Source organism: Rattus norvegicus, chromosome 19 (assembly GCF_021556685.1).
Source record: "Rattus norvegicus strain SHRSP/BbbUtx chromosome 19, alternate assembly SHRSP_T2T, whole genome shotgun sequence".
Taxonomy (NCBI): domain Eukaryota; kingdom Metazoa; phylum Chordata; class Mammalia; order Rodentia; family Muridae; genus Rattus; species Rattus norvegicus.
The window spans coordinates 42,190,652-42,206,059 of record NC_141552.1 but is presented as its reverse complement, the minus strand read 5'-3'; the positions used below and the strand labels follow the sequence as shown (position 1 = coordinate 42,206,059).

The following is a 15,408-nucleotide window of genomic DNA, read 5'->3' as shown; positions in this document are numbered from 1 at the left end:
GGCTCATGCCTTTGATCCCAGCACTTGGGAGGCAGAGGCAGGTGGATCTCTGTGAGTTCCAGACCAACCTTATCTACATAGAGAGTTCCAGAACAGTCATATATAATGCAATGCTATCTTGAAAACTAAATATGATGAAGATGATGATGATGATGATGGTAGTGGTGGTGATAATGATGATAATGATGATGATGATGATGGTGGTGATGATGATGATGAGGAGGAGGAGGAGGAGGAAGAGGATGATGGTGATGATGAGTTGTTTTAAGACTCATTATTAAGAACGCTGACTGCTCTTCCAGAGAGTTCTTGAGTTCAAATCCCAGCAACCACATGGTGGCTCACAACCATCTGTAATGGGATCTGCTGCTCTCTTAGTCTTAGTGTTCTATTGCTGTGCAAAGATGCCATGACCACAGAAACCCTTACACAGAGAAGCCTTGCTTATGGTTTCAGTGGTTTAATCTGTTATCTTCGCGGCAGGGAGCGTGGTGGCACGCAGGCCAACATAGTGCTGGAGAAGTTGAGAACGTTACATCCAGATTCACAGGCAGCAGGGAGAGAGAGCCACTGGGCCTGCCTTGAGCTTTTGAAGCCTGCAAGCTTAGCAGGGGATGCCTAGGCAGGGACGCACCTCCTCCTGCAAGGCCACACCTCCTAGTCTCTCTTGTAAGCAGCACTGTTCCCCAGTGACAAAGCATTCGAGTACATGAGCCTGTAGGGGCCATTCTTATTCAAACCACCACACTAATAAAAACGATAACAATCATAATGGTAATTAATTGAGTGTTGGAGGAGTTGAGGCAATGGATTCCTTTGAACTGAGAACATTGGCCAGGTCTGAGTGCTTCCCATCTTCCTCAAGACTGACCCTCTAAGAGCCATCTTGAGCCCCGTCCAGACCCTCATCAGCTGGGGTACTGGGAGGGGAAACTGGAAGCAGACCCATGCTCAGATGGGCCGTCACCTCCTCTTCTGGGGGCTGCTCTAGACAACTTCCCTGCTCGAAGGCCTTTTCTACATTGCAAGCCCAGCCTCAGAGAAATGGTCCCTACTGTCCCTTCCCAGCAGTCTCAGGATTCAGTCCTTCAGTTCAGGGCACTGTGAAAGCTTTAATCAGACTCTTATGGAGCCATTTGCTTTGTTTATTTTTCTCTTGTAAATTTAGTTTTACATGAATTTAATTTGTGGTTCAGCCAGAAACTCGGGAAGGGTAGTGGAAACCACCATTCATTCCCTATCCTTATGCAAGCTGAGAATCACGGAAAAATAATGTTCAACTGTTGGCACCCCCAACCCTCTATCCCTGTGGGTGTACCCTACATAGGGGACGTGACCTGCACGGGGGTCGCACACCAGGTATCCTGCATATCAGATCTTTACATTACGATTCATAACAGTAGCAAAATTGCAGCTACGATGTGACAATGAATTGGTTTTATGGTCGGGGGTTGGTCACCACAACCTGAGGAACTGTGTTAAAGGGTTGCAGCCCTGGGAAGCTTAAGAACCACCATCAATCTCTAGTCAGTGTCCACTCCTACCCAGACTATCTATCAATACTGTATGCTGTATTTACAGAGGAAGACTGTGCATACCTTAGTTATAGACGTTTCTGGCTACAGGAGGGTAATAGGCAGGAGGGCAGAGAACAGCCCCGGTCTGTAGATTCCAGTTCTATTGGGAAAGCAAGGGCAGGTGAGGGGCGGGGCAAGGAAATATGTTTTAAGTTAATGAGCAGTTACTGCAATTTCACAGGACTTGTGTCCTAGTTCAATTTCCCTTCCACAGTCAACATGCAGCCTTTTGAAATACATTGCAGAGTTAAATTAGCTTTAACACGTTTTAAAACATCATTCCGAGTGTGTAAGCTCACATCCTCTATGCTGAGCACCTCTCCCGGGATCTCATTCCTGTTCTCCCCAGCCTCCAATAATACATACTGTGTGCATCCTATTTCTATATGGATTAAATCCTCTTTATATAGTGCATCTCTGAGATTATAATCACGTCATTTCCTTCCCTTCTGTCCCTCTAGTCCCTTCCATATACCCTAATTTGCCCTTTCAAATTCATTGCTCCTTCCTTCCTTCCTTCCTTCTTTCCTCCCCCCACCTTTCTGAAACTTGCTCTGTAGGCCGGGCTGGCTTTATACTCAGTGTTCACAGAGCTCTGTCAGCCCCTGTCTCTTGGGTGCTAGCAGTAAGATGTACATCACTGGCTCAGCCTCTTTTTCTTTCTTGTTTTTAGTGGTGGTGGTGGTGGCAGTGGCGGCAGCAATGCTGGTGTGTGTGTGTGTGTGTGTGTGTGTGTGTGTGTGTGTGTGTGTGTGTGCATTCCTAAACCCGCTGAGCCTGTGTCATGTTACTCGCGTGTACACGTTATCAGGGCTGGCCATTTGGCAACCGACAAGTGTGCCGTCTCCTGGGGAAGACTGTTTTCCCACTCTACACGCCTTAGCTGCGTGTGTGTCTTTGTCTAGGGGTGACGCCTCTTTAGCGTTCTCGATCCCACATTAGCATATCTGTGGGTGTTGTCCTTGGTCAGGTCACATTTAGGCAGCCATGTTTGCGTGTGATTTCATGGGAAGAGCGTCTAGCACATCCAGGAGACACAATCTCATCGCAGACTTCCGGTCCTCCGGCTCCTCCAATGTTTCTGCATTCTTGTCCTGAATGGGCCCTGAGCCTTACATGCAGGGGTTGTGTTGCGGATATAGGAGTTGGGACCAAATCAGCTTTTAAAATTCTACCTGTACTTGAAATCAGCAGTACGTAGCTTTCTGTACGGACTTATTACATTTAAATAGTGAGCTCCAATTCTATATTGTCTTAAATGACAGGGTTTTATTATTTCTAGTTATGTTTGTTATTAATATTTTTTACAGATGAATAGTATTCCATTGTATATATACATGGACCACATTTTCCTTATTCTTTCTTGACCGATGAATATGTCAGCTGTTTCCATTTAAAAAATATTTTATGTAATGAAATGTTGTAGTCAAAATTAATCGGGGGTTTCTACCCCATCTTGGATCATTTAGTTCCCAGACAAAAGACACAAAACACTTATATTTATAATAAGCCTTAATAGCACTAGATCTGGGCAGGTATCAACCCTACTTCCCTGTCAATAACCCCGAGTTATAACTCGCCATGTTCCGCCTGGGCTGCTCTTTCTCCAGCTGGCCAGACCTCATGGCCATGTTCTCACAAGTCACCTAACCGATGGCTCCCACCCCGTGGTGAGTGTCTCCTCGCTCTTTCCCATCCTGCTCTCTTTCATGGTCTCTGCTCAGACCCCAAGCCAGGAAACCAAAACCTGGCTTACCTCCCTTCTGCCCAGCTATAGGCTGTTGGCATCTTTACTGACCAATCAGGAATAACCTGGGAGCAAGGTTGCACAGCACACGAGGACCTCCTTGTCTCTGAGTCAGCCATGGCCAGTGTCTAGCATTGCCAGACACAGCAACAGACTACGCCTCAAGAGTGAAATGCAGTGACTGTAATAATGTGTGTGTGTGTGTGTGTGTGTGTGTGTGTGTGAGAGAGAGAGAGAGAGAGAGAGAGAGAGAGAGAGAGAGAGAGAGAGAGTTATTTGCACACAAGCATGCAGGGACTTTCAAAGGCCAGAAGAGGGTGGAGGCTCCCCTGGAACTACAGTAACTAATGGTTGTGAGGCTGCCAGGCAGGTGTCAGAAACTGAACCCTGGTCCTGAGCAGCAGTGCTGTTAGCTGCTAAGCTCTTTCCAGTCTCCGCATTCCTTCACTGTTGTCACTGATGCTACAAAGAATACGGGGTTTCAATCGTTCATGGGCACGTGTACGTGCGTAAGTGCATGTAGATGGATATATGTATATATCTGTATATATATTTGTGTATATATGCATGAATGTATGTTTATGGAGATATATAGATATGGCAGTATATGGGATTTATAGCCATATACTACTAGTTGCTTTTTACGTTTCTTTAGCCAAATCTCCATACTGTTCTACCTCATTACTGTACCAACTTATATTCCTATTGAAATTATGCAAAGGTTCTCTTTTCCTACATGTCCTCACCAGCAGTTGCTGTTTTCATGAAAATTTAAGACTTAAAAAAATTTAGGCAAAGTGTGGTGGTACACACTTGTAATCTCAGCACCTAGAAGGCAGAGGCAGGAGGATCTCAAGGCCAGCCTGGCCTATATAGTGACTTTCCAGGCTACATAGTGAGACCTGGCTCAACAATAACAATAACAACAATAACAACAACAGCAGCAATAACAATAACAACAGTAACAACAAACCCACCCTCAAAAAAAACCTTATAAATTGAGAAAAAAAATCAAAGTAATTTAATTCTGTAACTAGCTAGAAGCAAACATACAGGGAACAACTACTTGAAGTGCCTCTAGCATTCACTTGATTCCAACACCTAGGCAGTGGTTCTGAACTTTCCCGATGCCATGACCCTTTAATACATACAGTCCCTCATGCTGTGGTGACCCCCAACCATAAAATTATTTCACTGCTACTTCAAAACTGGAATTCTGTTAGTTATGAATCGTAATGTAAATATCTGATATGCAGGCTATCAGATATGTGACCCCTGTGTGGGTCGCTTCCCACAGACTGAGAAGCCTTGCTCTAGAGGAAAGTGCTCTATGGGAAATTATACACCAAAAAAAGAAAAAATGGTTTCTTTAACAATGACAACAGAATTCACAAGGAAAATAACTGAAAAAAGATGGAGAGGAAAAGCCACAGACTGCAACGTGTGAGGTAGAAGCTCCATCAGGTACGACATATAGACCGTGCTCGGTTCTTCACTCAAAAAATTGCCTGGGAGGAAAGGAAACCATGGTGAGGCGATTGGAGAAGTCTGGGCACTGCTGAGAATCTGGTGATATTGAGGAAGTATTGGTGTTTTTTTCATGTTTAAAATCACTCAGGATGGGGTTGGGGATTTAGCTCAGTGGTAGAGCGCTTGCCTAGGAAGCTCAAGGCCCTGGGTTCGGTCCCCAGCTCCGAAAAAAAAAAATCACTCAGGATTTAAACACTGATTTTATAAAATGAAATTACAGGTGATCTAATTTGCAACTCGATTTGTTCACATGACTGCTCTTTCGAACACACCGCAGCTAAGATCCTGCATGTGTGCTGTGAGGAACAGCTCGGGAGGAGCTGCTGCTTCAGGAGACTTGGTCAGACCACCCCAGACTGTGAGGTGAGGATCACATGGGCCTTGCTGGACACACAGACAGCACCTCCTCCATGTAGGCCAAACCTGGACATAAAGCAAAAGGCCTGATTCAATTTTTTGAAGGTAAACTCTTTGGACAACTTCTCTCTTACTGAATTCCAGCTGTCCTTTTGCCTCAGGCCAAGAAGAACTTGTTTTTCTTGTTGGCTGTCTACCGTTGAGCGCCTACTGACAGGTGCCCCTATACCTCTGTACCCTCACCCCAAGATAGTAAGTGTCTTGGTCATGTCTCTATTGCAGTGATAAAGCACCGTAACCAAGGTAACTATAGAAGGAAGGGTCTATTATGGCCTTCCCCATCACCACAGCGGGGAAGTACGGCAAATACCTGCTGTGGTGGCAGGGTACAGAGTCCCCCCCTCCCCTAGTGGCAGTGTTGTAAACAGAGGGGCTTTGACCAGATAAACAAGCCAAAAGGCAGATTTCTGTTCAACAGAAAAATTGATATTCTATATAAAGCTGGGTTTGCTAGGAACCACCCTTAATCCCTCAGAACCTCTCTCAACCTTCCCACAAAGGTCAATTACCTTGGGCAAGGCTGCCCAGTCGATTGGAACAGCCCATAATGCTCAGATCCCCACTCTGCTGCCATATATAAAATCTACTTACTTTTCTGACATTTTGATCTTCTCTCTGACCCCCTCCCCCAAAATGGCCTTGGCAGTTTGACCTCCAATAAATCTTTCCTTCTACCCACAGGGTAATCTCATCGGTAATTTCTCTTCACTGTTGCTTATAGCAGAAACATGGGAGAGTTCACACTTTAAACCTCAAACAGGAAGCAGAGAGAACAAACTCTCAATGTTATAAGTCTTTTCTGAACCTCAAGCCCTAGCCCCAGTGACACATTAACTCCAGCAAGACAACAGGTCGTAGCCTCCTCAGAAAGCCACTCACTGGGAACCAAGTATTCAATACCCAAGAACATAGGGGACAACTGACTCAAGCCTCCTAGTAACAGAAGTAGAAATGTTTAATGACTAAATGGTACCTAAGATTGTTTCAAAATAATTCTGGGATGAAGTAGGTAGGTACTTGAATTTATACACACAGAACCCCATTGATATGCAAGCTTTTCATGCCTTTATGTATCAGCTAAAATTTAAATTTTAAAGACTTGTGTAGCAAGTGAGAAGGAAGTGGAGGGGGAGCAGGAGGGTTGGCGAAACAAGGGTCGGAAGAGAGAGCTTGGGGAAAGGGAACAGCATGGGCAGGGTCAACTGAAACCCAGGATCTACAAGGTTTTATAGGCTAACAAAAAACATAATTAAAAAAAAAAAGTCTGCATGGAGGTAGCCTGCATGGAAGGACAATGCTGCTCCCAGAAGCCACGGACTTAGTGAAAAGCCTGGTGCCCACTGCGGCCGCTCTCAGGGGCTGCCGGAACAACAGAGGCTATTGACGCTGTTCTTGGCCACCTGCTAGAACTGAATGATACGCCCTTTGTGCTGCAGACATCCCATGCTCAGGATACACGGCCCAGAGGATGCGAGCTGGGGTTGACCTAGAAGCTTCCACACTGTTGGCTAGCATCCACAATGCTGGAGGTGCAGTACAGTTACAGGAGGTGAAGATTCTTCATTAGCCTTACCCAACCGGGGACCCTGCAAGCAGCAATATTGATCTTCTGGGTGAGGTGTTGAGTACTAACACAGCCATGGGGTGGCTGTTTGTTGGTTAATGCCCCACTCCCAGAGACACGGAAGTAAGTAACACGCTGCTGTTCGCTTTTGTTCCGTTCCCCAGACTCTACCACCCGTCTTCAGAATGAGTCTTGCACATCACTTCACTGATCACATGCCAATTGTTTCTGGAAACATCCTCACAGTCATGCCCCGAAGTATGCTTTATTAGTTTTCTAGGCAACTCTCAGTCCAGTCAGGGGCCATAAGACACCATCATGTCTGCTGTTTCCCTACCATGCACCTCTGTCATGTAGTAATAATGTCCTAAGTGTCTTTAACGCATGTAGAGCCGATCTCAGATTTTTGTCTTTAGAGATTCTGTACGGTAGGAGGCCCATCTCTAGGAACATGGGCCTTCACACACACGTGATTATTTAGGAGAATCTTCAGACTCTAGTGCTGTTTTCAGGAGGGCACTGAAAAGCATGGGGAGAAGGCACAGAGTCCTCTGAGGAGTTAGCCCAGTCTCTGGAAAGAGATACTTCACACACACACCATGAAGGAGCAGAAGACAGAGTAAGTTTTCATTAGCAGAGCCTGTGGCAGATTCCTTACTCTGTGGAGTGTTTATGTGGAGTGTAAGGCAGGTAAGGAGGCCTATCTGTAAGAGTGATTGCATTTTAAGGACGATCAGGGGTGTAGTTCAGTGGTAGGATGCTTGCCTTGCACACGGGGGGCTCTGGGTCCCATCTCTAGAACCAATCACTATCACAACAGGATCAACGAGAGCAAAACCTCTCTTAAAGATAAGTGAGGGGGCAAGAGAGAGTTCAGAGTAATGCTCACATATATGTGGGTATGCATATATGTCGCTCCTTGCTTATAAGCTGTTAAATTTCTAATGCGAGTCATGAAAATTATTACCAAACTTACCAAAGATGATCAAATCATCATCATCACCATCACCACCATCATCATCACAATCAGTCTGGTGTTCATCTTAGCTATAAGTGAAAAACGTAATACACTTTTGTCTGGCTGCTGGCTAATGTAGTTGTAAAATTGCTTCTGCTAGTACTAAAAGCCCAAAGGATAAACATTATCCAGGCAAAGAAATTATTTAACAGTGTTCAGTGGAGATCCTCTTTGTAAAAACACCACACTTCTTCATTTTTCAAAATCACCCCTGCAGGTGATGCTAAGTCGCCCGGAAAACAGATGTAGGGACTGTTAAAGTCATCCCTGTGACTCAGTGGTTGATTTGGGAAGATAACTGGCCAGATCATAATTGATCTATCTTGTCACTAATATTTAACACACGCTTCCATGCACTATACTCGTAAACCCCTAACTGTGGTGGTTTAATATTACATGCCAATGGAAGCAGAATCAATTACTATTCCAGACAGCAGCTGACCTAATTATTAACAGCCAGCATCCTCAATGAAGACAAAGGAGAATATTCCAGACAATTCCCAAAGAAAGAGTCTTAAGCTTAGCTTAGTATGTTTTCTTGTGATTTTGTTGGGGTTTAAGGGAAGATGGTCCAAGCTGGCAGGCAAGCTTGAAAACTGTATTAGACTAGTTAATGTGTGTGTGTAGGTCATGTCATGATGTGAGTGTGACGGTCTGAGGACAACTTCCAAGAGTTAGTATTCCTCTCACACCATGTAGGTGCCAGCGATTGAACTTGGGCTGTCAGACTTTGTGGAAAATGCCTTTATTTACAGTCATTTCACTGGCTGGAGAGGCAAGTTTATTATTATTATTATTATTATTATTATTGTTGTTGTTGTTGTTGTTGTTGTTGTTGTGCTCACTTTAGTTATACTGAGGAAAGCATCACACTTTTGTCTACTAGCTGATCTGCTTATGAGATTGCTTCTGCTGTTGTAGGAGGCAAGATGGCAGAATGTGCAGGGAAGGAGACTGCTCAGCACAGGCCTACGGAGGCAGACCATCAATTCCGGTGACAAGTTGATTTTCCATGTTGTGGGCCTATATTTCAACATTTTCCCCATTAACTCTGGACCGTGGCTTGAGAACAGACTGCTCCCGGCTTTACCAAGTTAAGGTCAAGCTTGTCTTTCACACCTGAAAATAGAGCTCTCTGGAAATAGAATTTGTCAAATTACAACATGAGCATGGTTTGTAAATGTGTTCTGGCTTAGTCAAGCACACTCTGTGCTAGAAAAACGAAAGAGCTCTGCCCTGGAATGTGCTGTCGTTTTGATATTGAGACCATCTAAACCACAAGGCAACATCCTGAAAAATGCTCACCTCTGTTCCTGCTCATCTCAATAAACTAGGGTCCTCGGGAGGGAGTGGGAAAAGAGTCTGACCCAAAAGTAAGAAATAAAAGTAAACTTCCAAGGAAGACACGGTGCTCTTTTGGGGTCAAGCACATGTAGTGAGTTATTTCGTTTATTATAGCCAGGGAAAGACGGAAAATAAGCTGCCAACAGCAGCAGCAGCAGCAGCAGCAGCAGCAGCAGCAGCAGCAGCAGCAGCAGCAGCAGCAGCAGCATTAAAAAGCAAGTTTATTGGTCTGCTGTGTTAGCCATAGCGAAGCCATCAATATTGTTTCTCTGTTGGAACTCATATATGGTCTGGTCTCTAAATTAAACTTGACATTTCCTGAAAGGCAGGTACCCAGGGTATTTTCCTTAAGTATTTTCATCTATTTCATAATTACAGAACTTAAATTATGTATTTAAATATTTATTTAATTATTAAATGTTGATTAATTAAATATGCAATTATGTAAATAATTTAAGCTAAATAGATAATTTAAATTATTATTTAAATGCCCTGATGGTGAACAAGATGGTAAAGGAAATACAAAATGACAAAAGGTGATTAATTTGTCACCACCATCTAGAGTTGAGTTCTTTATTGGTGGGTAGCCACGAGCCTCATGAAACCACATCCTCTTAAGATTGTGGCTAGTGTACCCAAGGGCCTGACACGTTATCTAATTGACATTTAAGTGGATACTCAGCTTAGAGATTGCAAACAACTTATCTTCACTGGGGACAGAACTTCCTCCTTTTTCTTTCTTCCCTTTCCTCCTTACAAGAGCTTGTTATTAGCCCAGGCTGGTCTTGAACTCATGATTTTTTGGACTCGGCCTCCAAGTCTTAAATTCTTCCTTCCCTCTAGTCTTACACCTTAGGAGGCTTGACTCAAAAGAACTTTCAACCGTCAAACCTTTTGAGAGTACAGAAGTCACACATTAATATTCTACATACCAATAGGAAGAACCCAGTAGATGAAGAAACCGGTATAAAATACAACCACCACACACTCCAGGGACCACGCCTCCCACCACTTCTTCCTTAAAGGTAACATCTTACCCTCAATATCAGATTAGCTTAACTTTTTTAATGGTAAGCTAATTCTAAAAGTGTCTAAGTAGGTTCAATATTTTCATGTAAAGTATTGTGGACTTTTAAAACCATAAGGAATGGGTAGTGGCTTGCTAGCTTCTGGTTCGGTTCATGTTCCTACTTCTGTGTGGTGTGGGCCTGACACGAAACAGAGGTAGGATCACACCCCAAAGGCTGCTCATGCTCAGGGTTTGGACTTTCTAAAGTGCTCCTTTCCTGGACAGCCTGTAAACCAAGTGCGTGGCCACAAATGCATCCCAGCACTCTTTGTGCAGGACTAAGTCACTACCTGGTAGCATTGCCCATCATCCTGAAGGCCTTTCTTTCAGGGAGAACAAGTATCTGAGCAAAGTTGTTTTCTGTCCAATGCTATCTGTGGTTGGATGTAAGGTTCTCATGTGTTTGGGACTTAGTCCCTAGGTGGTGGCACTTTCAGAAAGCTGTGCAGCCTTTACAGGGTCTAGATGAAGGAAATGGGCCCGAGCTGGGACAACACTTAAAGTCTAGAGGCTGGCCCCACTTGCATTTTTCTGTCTCTGCTTCCCAGACCTCAGAGCTGAGCAAGTGGACTCAAGCTTCTGCCTCCAGAGTCATTTGCACTCACACCTCCCCTTCCCCATGGCCCCACACTGTCAAGCAGAGTCAAAGCAAGTCCTTTCGTGTTTATGGTGCTTGTTCTGTGTTTGCCATCAACAAAAACAGTAACCAATTCTTCTAAAACATACTACTTCAGCATCTGCTTTGAAAATTTCCCTAGCTACATTCCCTGGGAGTTTTTCTTTCAAACTCAGAGATCCACCCGCCTTTGCCTCCTAAGGGCTGGGATTAAAGGTGTGTGACCGTACACCCAGCTTCCAAGTGAGTTTAACATGAGTGCAATGTGAAAACAAAGTGAAAGCCAATGTTTTCATACCCCCAAATCAATGTGGAGGGGTGCGTGTATGTGTGTATGTATGTATGTATCTGAACCTCAGATTCAGAAATCCAAACTCAATAGAAACGAAACATTATAAACCGTGAAATATCGAACGCAGAGTTTCAGACCTGATCTTATTTGACCCAGGCTGGTCCTGAACTTACTCTGTAGGTGACGATGACTTGAACTTCTTCCTTATTCTCTTGCTTACACCTCCCAAGTCCTGAGAATAAAGACAGGGGCCACCAAGACTGGCTTATGGGTAGGTGCCAGGTATAAAACCCAGGGATTTGTGCATGCTACCCCAGCACTCTGCTAGCTGAACTGTACACCTCTAGCCCTAAAGAATAGCGTTGAGAAAAGACGTTACATACAGTATTACTGTTTTTGAAATGTGCTCTAGTATATACTATGTAACATACACATCTTGAACAAAAGAAATAAAGTGGTGACTTCGGATAACTGGACAAGCTGTACCATTTTTTTAAATTTATTTTTTATTTAGTATAGTACTGGGCACAGAAAGAGCATCTAAGCCTCATTTATAGTGGGACACCATTAGAGGGCTAGTATGTAAAAAGAAACTATTTTTGTAGATCATACCATCATAACAAAACAGTTAAATGAGCAAAGGAAACTGCGCACTTTTCTTTCGAGTGCACGTATGTAAGTGGGTGGGTCTGCCTGTGCCATGGCGTGTATGTGGAGGCCAGCAGGCTTGGTCCTCTCTTTCCACCATGTGGCTCCTGAGGGTGAAGTTCATGGCAAGCACTCTTTCACACTGACTTACCTCGCTGGTCCTCCAAATTACAGATGGAAGTCATTTTTTCAGACTTAAGGCTCATTTTCTTCTTCACAGATGTGATTTAATAAGCTGCTTGAAACTGTTGACAGGATCTCAGTACCTCTAAGACACAATGAGGAGTCTTATGTCTCTACCAAAGCCCGGACAGCATCTTAAGTCGGAGACAGTTTCTGGCTATTCACATGAGATGAATGAGCCGATCACTCCTCCACTGGGCTGTGTAAATGTTAGGAGTTGGACATTTTCACCCTGACTAGTGGACATATTAGATGGGCTTGCTAGCCCTATATATATATCTTCTTCCTTGCATATTATTTTTATGGAAAAACATCCAACTTTTTGCAATGTATCAAGAGACATCTTTTAGAGGCACAGACTTACACGTGTGGTTTCACATTTTGGTTACAGTGAAGTCTAATGCATGTTCTCTTTAGCAGCAATGGGCAATCTCAACAAGCTGATTGTCTTGAACTGAACAGAAATAACAATGGTCCTCTGGTCAGCCTTTAACACAGACATCAACAAGCCCTGTGAGAAGCATGGGAAGAAGAACATGGCGGCACAGGAGGAGAGGACACCTTGTGTCAGTGTATAAATAGGGCAGCAGCAAGCGCATGCGTGAGGGGCAGAGCAGTTCACCTGGGTGGGCTTCACAATGAAGCTCGCTCCATTGCCAAACACATCCAACCCTGCGAGCCATCAGCATGCTACATTTGTCATCTTAAAAGAAAGCCCTCAATTTTGGTATTGGTTAGTAACTAAAATTTGAACACTCCTAGTATTATTACTAAAATTTAAACCTTCTCATTTGCAATTCAATACGTTTGGCACAAAATATTTGATAGTCACAGGTAAAACTGGGGGCTTATTGCCTTTATGGATATTCTAGAAGCACCTTAACCTAATTCAATCCTAGTGTTGAATGAATTATCCATTTCAGCAGATGCTAGGTAGGACTGACACAATCTGGTCCTAAGTTAGCATTCTGCCCGTGGCTACCTGAACGCAGGGTAACTCAGGACGGGTGGAAGCTCACATGCTCATTCGCTCACAGGGAAAGGCAGCCTTCATTCATCTGTGATGCATTCCCAGCTCTACACCAGCCTGCTTTCAGAATCTCCCTGGTAACGGGAGACAGGTCAGGGCTGGGGGCAGGGTAAAGATGAGGAGCTGGTTTTAATCACTGCCACAGACACTTGGGAAAAAGATAAGCCTTAAGTCACCAAAGACCAGTATTTCCTTACAGTATTTTCAAAATAAATATGAGACTGATCTTCAGAACAATACATGGTTAGAGATATGCTAAAATGGCCAGGAAGAAGGATCTTTGGGACAATGCTTGAGTACCACATAATCAAGTCCCAGGAGGACTGACATGTTTCCAGTTTCCTGCCACAAAACACACACACTCTCTCTCTCTCTCTCTTACACACACACACACACACACACACACACACACACACACACACACACACACACACACACTCCTCTCTCCCTCTTCCTCCTTCCCAAACAGCAAACACCCCAGGACCAAAAAGGAAAACCAAAACAGGATGGTAGGGATGTGGGGTGTGACATTTTAATATTTTATGAAGCAGATTATATTTTATGTGTAAGGCATGTGTCTTAAAGGGAAAAAAACCCATATATACAACTCTAAAAATGTTATCAATGTTTAATGTGAAGATTAAATAACAAATCAAAGATTTTGTACTTAAACTAGCTTCATTTCCTCTGAATTTTTCTAAGAGTTAGAAATTTACCATTACATTTACTAGTTTAGGACCACCAAGATTTTACTTCTGAAAAAATCTAATACCTTTAAAAAATAATTTTAATGTTAGCACAAAATTACTTCCTAACATTTTGTTTTAGAAAACTTTCAGCAGCCAAAGCTACTTTTGAATTACAGTACTGCAAGGCACATACAGGACTCAGCTCCTTTAAAACACACAGGAGATGCCCTCCCTGAAACAGGATTTTAAAGTCCTTGGACAACTGGAAATACTACAGAGTTGGGTTAAAAACACTGCCTACGGCATCATGCACCTTCCGTAAATCACTTGCCATGTGTGGTGTAGATGATCCTTTAAATGACACTTGTTCCTCAATCTGGAGCACAATGCCGAGGAGACGGACAGCAGCCCAGAGACTGGCAGCTGGGGCGGAGCGTGGTATCGACTCCACAGAGACTTGAATTTAATATTGGGGTAATTATGCCAGAAACGAAGACTTTCATTTTTCTTAAAACAAGATATATATCTAGCATCAATTCTTATAAGAATGCAAAATGAATTATTTTGTTCAGTACAAGTAAAATACACCATTTCAATCCTTCTACCAAATTTAATGAGCTTAATTAGAGACCAGGTATGCCTTTTCCTCTCAACACTTTTGGCCAAGCATGTCTAACCATAAATGCAAATGGAAGTTTAAGAGGTAGATTTTTTTTTTCCATGATGCATTTTTGTCAAGAAAATAAAAACAACCACTGAGTGTATTTTCTTAAGTATTTGGGTCTAATGAAAAGAAAAATAAAAGCTAGATATGCTCTAGGTCACAGCCTAACATTTTAACAGCCACAGTATCGGATGTTTGGTGACCAGATGCATTTTCAGTTCTCTCAGGGTCAAAAGACGAGTCTGCCAACTGCGTTAAATCCTCCTCCGCCCCCTCCACCCGTCGGCCCACAGCTTCCTGGTGGGTCATTGTCGTCAAATCCATTGGGCCGAAAGGAGCATGACGCTGACGCAGCTTGTAGGGCCCGGGCTCGAGCATTCAATTCTTGTTCCTAAAATTAAAAGTAATGTTTATGAAACTAATTAGCCAAGTAAACAGATGAGTGTGGCACATACACACTTCTTTTCAAACTGTGCTCATCTCTACCAAGCAAGCAACCTTCATTTCAAACTCTGACATCCAGGCAGGCTCATGTCTTTAATCCCAGGATGCGGGAGGCAGAGGCAGGCATTCTTTGAGGACAGTCTCATCAACACAGAGTTCTAGGATAGCCAGGGCTACACAGAGAAACCCTGTTTGAAAGAAATTAAACAAAAATAAAATAAAACCTGACATCTATCTTTGCTATCTCCCCCTGAAGTACATGGTCACCTTTGGAGAAAGCAAGGCAGAGAGGGCAAATTCCTCAGTGACAGAGACTTTACAACAGAGGGTCAACTCCTGCGAAATGTCTAGTACAAAAGGAATTTCAACATCTATAATCCATTTTGGAAGTGTATGAATACGACAGGTCAGAAATGACCACTAATGCCTAAAGTTTTCCCTCTACTGCTTCCGTAGGTTAATGAGTCAGACAGATCTCGAGGAACAGCGGTAAGTAAATGAAGCCTGTCTCTGTATAGTGGGACAGGGGGACTTAGAACTCTCCTCTCCCCCATGGTTTACTAGAAAGTTTCCCAG

General features: G+C 43.5%; 1 protein-coding gene across 5 annotated transcripts in view; it reads right to left on the bottom strand.

The window, feature by feature from the left end:
* Nucleotides 1-13,551: 13,551 nt before the first annotated feature.
* The window catches only part of Usp38 (ubiquitin specific peptidase 38), a 31,443-nt gene continuing 29,586 nt past the window's right edge, over nt 13,552-15,408 (bottom strand). For all 5 annotated transcript variants that reach the window (XR_015643351.1, NM_001107418.2, XM_087594526.1 and 2 more), the window contains 1 exon segment: nt 13,552-14,779. Coding sequence is in view for 4 of the 5 variants with exons in the window: in NM_001107418.2 (NP_001100888.2) it covers nt 14,618-14,779 (162 nt within the window). In the remaining variant the exon portion in view is untranslated.